The 7,817-nt window shown below is 47.8% G+C and overlaps 1 protein-coding gene across 2 annotated transcripts in view; it reads right to left on the bottom strand.

Moving 5' to 3' along the window:
* Positions 1-4,005: 4,005 nt before the first annotated feature.
* Positions 4,006-7,817, bottom strand: part of TAF3 (TATA-box binding protein associated factor 3) — a 170,392-nt gene continuing 166,580 nt past the window's right edge. For both annotated transcript variants that reach the window (XM_059404061.1, XM_059404060.1), the window contains exons 6-7: positions 5,983-6,089; positions 4,006-5,213 (exon numbers count right to left, since the gene is read on the bottom strand). In XM_059404061.1, coding sequence (XP_059260044.1) covers positions 5,099-5,213; positions 5,983-6,089 — 222 coding nt within the window. In that variant the 3' untranslated portion in view covers positions 4,006-5,098. The remainder of the gene's footprint in view (positions 5,214-5,982; positions 6,090-7,817) is intronic.

Below are 7,817 nucleotides of genomic sequence, written 5' to 3'. Positions count from 1 at the left end.
GTCATGATCCTGGGTTCCCGGGACTGAGCCCCGTGTTAGGCTCCCTATTCAGTGGGGAGCCTGCTTCTCCCTCTGCCGCCACCCTGTTCATGCTCTCTCTCTTTTCCCCTTTTTCTCTCTCAAATAAATGAATGAAGCCTTAAAAAAAAAAAAAAAGAAAAAAAAAGAAAAGAGAAAAGAAAGAAAGAATCAGAATACAACCTGGTAATATTTTCGGACTATTTGAACTCCCTCTGGTAAGTACTTTGATAGTTCTAAGAGAGAGAGAACTCAATGTTTTCTTCACAGCACTTAACTTGGTAAGAGTTAGCTCCTTAAGGGACGGTACCAATGGTCTTTTTCAGGTTTGTATCATTTTGCCCAAGATTATAAACATTCCATTAGTGAAAAATAAGACCCAACTCAAAACCCCGACAAAACTTCCCAAGTTTACCAAAATACTGATGAGGTTGCCAGGATACAACAGGAAATTATTGTTTAGGGCAAGGTACCGAAGAGATGCTGCCGCTGTTTTTTTGTTTTTTGTTTTTGTGGGTTTTTTTTTTTTTTGGAGGGAGAGAGAGGGAGAAGCAGGCTCCCCACTGAGCGGGAAACCTGACGTGGGGCTCGATCCCAGGCCCCTGGGCCAAAGGCAGCAGCAGGCGCCCCAGACGCTGCTTCCGTTCTGAAAGCCTCACATATTGAAATCTGGTGGCGTGTGTATGTGCGTTCGTCTCAGGTCAGCTCTGCCGGTTCCTACGGTAATGGAACCATTTGCTAAGCTTTTAAACCTTAGGTCAGTCGTAAACACAAACATTTCAAAGCATAAAGCTCGGGGCGCCTGGGTGGCTCAGTGGGTTGAGCCGCTGCCTTCGGCTCAGGTCATGATCTCGGGGTCCTGGGATCGAGTCCTGCGTCAGGCTCTCTGCTCAGCAGGGAGCCTGCTTCCCTCTCTCTCTCTCTCTCTCTGCCTGCCTCTCCATCTACTTGTGATCTCTCTCTGTCAAATAAATACATAAAATCTTTTTTTTTTTTTTTTTTAGACATTTATTTATTTATTTATTTATTTATTGACAGAGAAATCACAAGTAGATGGAGAGGCAGGCAGAGAGAGAGAGGGAAGCAGGCTCCCTGCTGAGCAGAGAGCCCGATGCGGGACTCGATCCCAGGACCCCGAGATCATGACCTGAGCCAAAGGCAGCGGCTTAACCCACTGAGCCACCCAGGCGCCCCTAAATACATAAAATCTTAAAAAAAAGCGTAAAGCTCTATTCACATGCAAACCCCCTGCCAGTCTTGGGGGTGGATAAGGGTGTGCACAGAGCCAGGGCGGAAGAACAGCACAGAAGGTTCTCGGGTCCGATGAAATACATGGTAGGTAACATGTGGCGTGTCGCGGCAGGAGGCCGGAGGACAGAAGCAACTCGAGAGCCTCACAAGCTGGAGCCGGGGACGCCGGACGGGGCTCTCACCCGTTTTCGGCACCGGCATGGGGGGCGCCTGGCAGATGCTCCCCGACAGATGGAGCATTCCCGACTGTTCTCCAAGAGGCCGGCAGCCGGCGTGTCCGGGCTGGAGGTTAGCTGGTCGCAGGTGTTCTAGTAACTCACATCCCCACCGAATGTCGCACTGAGGATGCGCTGTTTCGCTGTCCCTCTGAAAGTCTCATTTCCTGTGTCATCCACCAGCCAGCACGCACGGATTAGTAGTTACTTTATACTTTTTAGCTACGACTAATGCACGATTCTCAAAGAAATCCTTTCCTTGCGGAACGGCTGACTGCGCCCTGGAGACCTCACTCAGGACACGATCTGTCTCCTCTTCAGTCAGGGGAAGGCGTCGACTTTGAGACTTAAACCTTCTAAGGGAAACTGCTGTGATCTAAAGCCATCGGCTGTAAAACTGTTTATTTTGAAAACTTGGCCTGCGCGCCGTCCGTGAACTTCATTCATGCACATTCTGAGTGGCGGCGTTTCCGTATGTCCGCGTTTTTAGACTTCAGTTTGGTTCGTGCGCCTTTGTTTCATCGCCCTATTGAAGAGGGAACAAAGGCGGTCTAGGTGACAAAGTGGGGTAAGGCACTGTATTTTCTCTCTCAAAAAACCCCGACGTGGCTCTGACAGCCATGGATTTTCCTCGGGACACTGGGAATCACAAATCAGCTGCGGCATAAAGAGCCTCCCTGTACTTGGCTGCGGACACCTTCAGAAGAGGGACCCCGTGTTGGTCCCACATGAGAATGGCACTCTGCCGGCCACTAGGGCTCGGCACGTCGATGATCTCATCATAAGCTAGTGTCCAGGGAGTGACGGTGTCCCTCTGCCTCTTAAATACCACGTCCTCCAAGAAAATCACTAGCTGGGATGTTGTGGGTCCCCCGACCCCCGGACACCAGGGAGGCTTCCACTGCAGCGGAGGGCAGATTCCTGCTGCCCCCCGCCCCGGGGCCCAGTTCTGTTCTCCTCTGTCCACAGTCGGAACCTGCTTTCTTCTTAACAGCTCGAGTCCCCTAAAGCTTCTTTCCGGATTCCACCAGCTTTCCCAACGGGTGTTCCTCTGCCCTCTCATCCGGTACCGGCCTCCTCTTTGCCCATTTTGTTTGGCTTCATCTAGCAAAGCGGATCCCATCACACTCTTGCTGTCTGTGCTCGAAGCTCCATGTCTGTTGTCCTTCATACGACCCGATGGAGAAGCGCGACGCCCAGCCTTCTCCCTGGGCTCTGGACCACAGGTGTTTTCTTCTCGAAGGCAAGCCCCGTATAGGTGCCGGCGCTTCCCTCGGCCGGTACGCGGACGGCGGTCCGGCGGACACTGAGACCGCCAGGCCAAGTCACACAGGCCATGGGGCGGACAGAAGATGGTAACAGCTTTGGGTTTCGAGTGACCTGGACTGGATTCAACTCACTGACCTCGAGGTGAAAGGCGCTGTATTCCATTACTAATCCCTTGAGCTATCTAGCCCCCTGAAAATGATTCTTTGGTTTTATTATTGCAAAGGCCATTTATAAAATCATGAACTGGATTTAGGAAAGCAACCATGAAATAGCATGGGACAAATGATTGAAATTCCTTCAATGTATTATGGGCTGAAGTCTCCCGACAGCAGGATTGGGGGAAAAGGTATACAAGCCACCTCCGTTCTTATTTCGGTAGTGTGACCGGCTCACTTAAACGTGGCAACTTTAGATCCACTGACCGTGCCTCAGGGAACTAAATCCTAAGTAAAGAAAATGGAAAAGCAAACTATGAAATAGCCAATAATCTTTATTTTGCACTTCCCCACCCCCCCATCCCTCTCCAAAAAGCACTAATGGGTATATCTGTGCATGTGAAAATACTGTATAAAGTATTTAGGATGATCTCAAAGAATTAAACAAAACAAAACAAAAAACACATAGCTCAACATAGATGCTTCGTTTCTTTGTAGGGACAGAAACATTTTGGCTTCTAGAACAAGGAGGGCAGTGAAATACTGCACCCTGAAAAGGTCGGCTCTGTTTCCACTGATTTGCAATTTAACATTCATGGCAGAAAACCTCATTTCTCTAACCACATAATAAGTTTTAAAATATGACTAATTCATACACTAATATCAATTTACTTGGCATTAAAAAAATTCACAATTTCTATTAATATATTTGTATTAGGTTCAAAGCCCATATTCTAGCATTCAAGATATCCATTACACTGGCCCAAATTGGGATTATTTCAAAATCAAGTAAAAGTCCATATTTATTCCAAAGTTGCTAAAATATGCTAATAAAGTTAAATTTGATGTTTTACATTAAAAATAAAATATTTGGTTTATCTCTCAGACATCTATAACATATAATAAATAGTGGGCAGTATAGTAATATAATAAAGTTTTGTGATACCCTGAAATTTGATGAGTTTTCTTTAAAAAAAAAATTCATAATATACTTCATTTCAGCCTTAAACCACAATCTCAATGAACAGATTTGCAGAAATAAAACAATATAAACACAAAATGCTACAGTATATATGTTTTTTCGTTTTTTGTTTCTGTTTTTGTTTTTTTGTTTTTTTTTTTTTACTTTTGGGGAATCTACATGTCCATTTAGTAAAAGTTAAGTCAAAGAAACTTAAGAGATAACAAAACAATTTCAAATCATCAAGTACAGACTTAAATTGCCTTGTTGGCCTTCCGACTGCGAGGGCCCTCTCCCCCACGGCATCCGGGGCCCAGCGCGGGCTCAGCTCTAGGTAGGTTACTTGGAACTATGGCTCTGCTTCTAGCCTTCTTCGCGTATGTACAGCAGTTAATTACAGATGTGGCTGAAATCACCGTGGATTTCAGAGAAAGCCAGAATTAAACACGATAAAAATTTAAAAAATAACTACTTCATAAATATTTATTATTTACATGAGGGGAGATCTTCTAGTCGGGGACGGGGGGTTTTATACAAGTTGATGACATGTGGAAGCCGTGGGAGGAGCGCCACGGTCAGGTGCCACGGACGTAGAAACCACGTGCGAGTCAACAAAAATAATCTGCGCCAAAGCAAACAGGACATGATAGAAACCTTTTTCTTAAAAAATAGAAGGTATTTCACAAAAGCCTGAACATTTTACATGTTAGTACTAAAAACGGGGGTGGGGGTGGGGAAGCTTCATATATTTTCATCACAAAAATATTTACCGGTACTCCCAGTGGAGTTTCTTTTCTGTCATTGTGATCATCTTACTAGAGAGGGGGGACGGGCTGCAGACCGTACGGACTAGCGGCGTCCGGGAGTGACAGTCGAGGCGGCTGACACATTGTCTTCTCAGCTAACACCTTAACGAAAGGGCCCTGGAGAGAATAAAGAAAACCAGAAGGGAAGATGACGGTCTGTTTATTAGTAATACTTGTCACTGGTCATAGAAAAGCGGGGGCGTGGCGGTCCTGAGCCACGGCTCTCCTGGAGTCCATCTGCTGTCACAGGGCCAGGGCCGCCCAGGCCGGTCTGTCGCGGGGCCCGGTCCAGGGTGGACGGGGTGTTCTCGTCCTCGGGCTTCCGAGGCCCGCTCCCTGCGGGAATGTGGGGCGCAGGCAGGATGCCGGACCGGCCCCAACTCCCCTCCGAGGCGGTGCCGCTCGTCCCCGCCGCGGGACACGTCAGTGTGCCCGGTGCTTTCTCTTTTTGTGCTTCTTGTCCTTCTTCTTGTTGGCACACTTGGGGCAGAACCACTGCATTTCCTCCGGCGGCGCGGCCATTATTCCGACACAGGGCCTATGCGGGGGCAGGGGGAGAAAAGATTTTGGATCAAGCGGCTTTAGGTATATATTCTTTCCCTATGTGTGCCAGTAATTTTAATTAAGTAATTTCTAGGCCTGTGGCCCATGTAGTGGCGTCTGGGCTGGGGAGCTCCAGTGCAGGCAGCGCTGCTGCTGGGCGCGTGGGTTACCGGGCTGCAGGGGGCCCTTTTGGAGGCCCTGCTAGGGGTCTAGCGGTCACTTGTCCTTTCAGCCAAAACGGGCTAGTTCTTCCGAGCAGTGGCCTGGTTTTTGTCTTAGAGGTGTCCTATCTCGTGCAACTGAATAGATTTCAATCTTTTTATATCTGATGTTTAAAGTATAACCCGAGGAGATTATCTGCGTAAACTCTGGCAGGGATTCTTCAGTTTGGGGCGCAGTGGGGAGAGGCATGAAGAGCAGACCAGTCATCTCGTCCCGCACCTCGCCAAGCGTCTACCAAGGGGTTCCCTCCATGCTACTGTTCAGTGTTGCAGCATAGAAAATTACTGGGAAAAAAGGAAAGGGAAGCCCTACAGTTTGGGCTACACAAAATATTTAGAATTTAGGCTGAAGAACAATAGTCCAAAGGTTCTTGGTTTTGGCCTTAATATTAATCCCATGTTAATCTTACTGTGATCCTGCTCCCTGCACTGCTTCTAGGACAGCAGTGGAACTGTGAGCATGACCAGGACGGATGGCGGTCACCGCTGTGCCCTGAAGGGCGCCACCCCCCCTACTCCGCCGGCCCCGCCCACAGTGCTCACCAGTGATACCAGTCGTCACAGTCGTCACAGCCGATCATGGGACTCCCATCGTCCGGCTTGTTGCATCCGGGGCAGATCCAGATCTGATTCCCCCACTCATCTCGGATCTGAGGTTTTTAGATGGGGGAGCAGGCAGCGGGGGTGGGGAGGAGGAGGCAAAAACAGAGATGCAATGGGCAAGAAAGAACCAAAAAGAGGACAGGATAAGAATGATTACTTTATCGCTTTATCCCATGAACCTCATAAACCAGTTAAACTAAAAAGAGAGTCAGCGGTTTTAACGATTTACTGAAGTCACGATCGCCATCATCACTACCATCACTAGCCCAGGACCCCGTGAAAAAGAGTCACTAAGTACTCAGAAGATATTTCTGATGACTCTTTCAAACTCTCTTTTGTAAGTCATAAAAACACAGCATTTTAGAACCAGTTCTATGAACTATATGACCTGCAGCCACTTTGATCTGAAAACCACTGTAAGTGCGTAGGTCGGTACCGACTCGGGCCGTCACGGCAGTGGCAGCTGGTGTGTCGGCAGCCACGGAGCGCGGCCACAGGCAGCCTCCACGGTCACATCCACAGGCATGGCATTAATGTATGCGGCCCAGTGTGCGCGTATCACCTTATTACTTATTAGCCAAGCCCTTCTCCTGAACTGGCTGATAAGATCAAGGATATGAAAGAGCTGTTACTAAGTAACTTTCCATTCCCTTTATGACATTTTCAACTAAAGCACAATCAACTAAAGGGCAAATAAAATAAGGGGCGCGGATAACCAACGAGCTACCCGTTTCCACATCATTCGTTACGGACGTGCTGTGCTCTAGGGTTTGCTTTCCTAACTCGGCAGCTCCCAGCGAGAAGCATCCCGGATTAGGTCGCTTCCTCAAATCCCACATTAATAAAACCAATTTGGAAGAAACGAATCTTCCAAAAACAGCAAGAACTATGAGCTGATTTTCAAAGTTTCTACAGTAACAAGGCAAAGAATCTCATTCAGTTTATTTGGCAAGGAACAGTCGGTTTATATGCTTTCAAACACGACACTGAGTAGATGCTCAGAAAAGAACCGCTGTGTGTGTGAGGGCGCACTGCGGACACAGACGCTTCATATATGAAAGCCTCCCGAAGAAACCAGGGCCGCTACGGCTCTGATTTAGCCCCCTCTATGCACAAGGGTAGAGGGCCACCAGTTCCCAGGTGCCAGCTGTCCAGGTATAGGACGGGTCCAGCGTCCTGGGCCCTGAAGTGGCCATGCATGGCCAGCTGGGCTGCTGGGTGACCTCTCTTGAAATGACCTCTCTGTTGCTACACAAACTGGCCCAGCATCCTTAATAACTAACATCCAGCCAGTGTACTGAATTCTCTCCAACATCTTACTTTGTTTACTCATCGTGGAACAACCCTCGGATAGGGGACGAATGGGGAGACTGGAGCTCGGGGAACATAAGTGACAGCAGCAAAGTCCCACTATTAGGCACTGACATTTTTGCTTGATAGCCCATGTTGTCCCCAAATCACACATTTTGGTCTCTGTCTACAAGTTTTCCATCCATGCTGCCTATGCCAATTAGATCCATCTCCAGGGAGTTAGCCCCCAAATCCACTGGAGAATCAGAAATTTTAGGTAGAACACATTGTATTGATCAGCTAGTCTAACATGAACCCCCTCATTACTGATGAAGCAATGGAGGGGGAAGAGGTAAAATAGAAACTCTTTCCTGATCAACCAACCCATCTCGCAGTGATGTGACCTCAATGTTAACACCTAGAACAACTGGTCCTTGAATGGGCCAATTTGATGATTACAACTTTTTTTTTTTTTTTTTTTTTTT

Source organism: Mustela nigripes, chromosome 6 (assembly GCF_022355385.1).
Source record: "Mustela nigripes isolate SB6536 chromosome 6, MUSNIG.SB6536, whole genome shotgun sequence".
In the NCBI taxonomy this organism is placed as follows: Eukaryota; Metazoa; Chordata; class Mammalia; order Carnivora; family Mustelidae; genus Mustela; species Mustela nigripes.
Note: the sequence above shows the minus strand (reverse complement) of the source record. Positions and strands in the feature narration are given on the sequence as shown.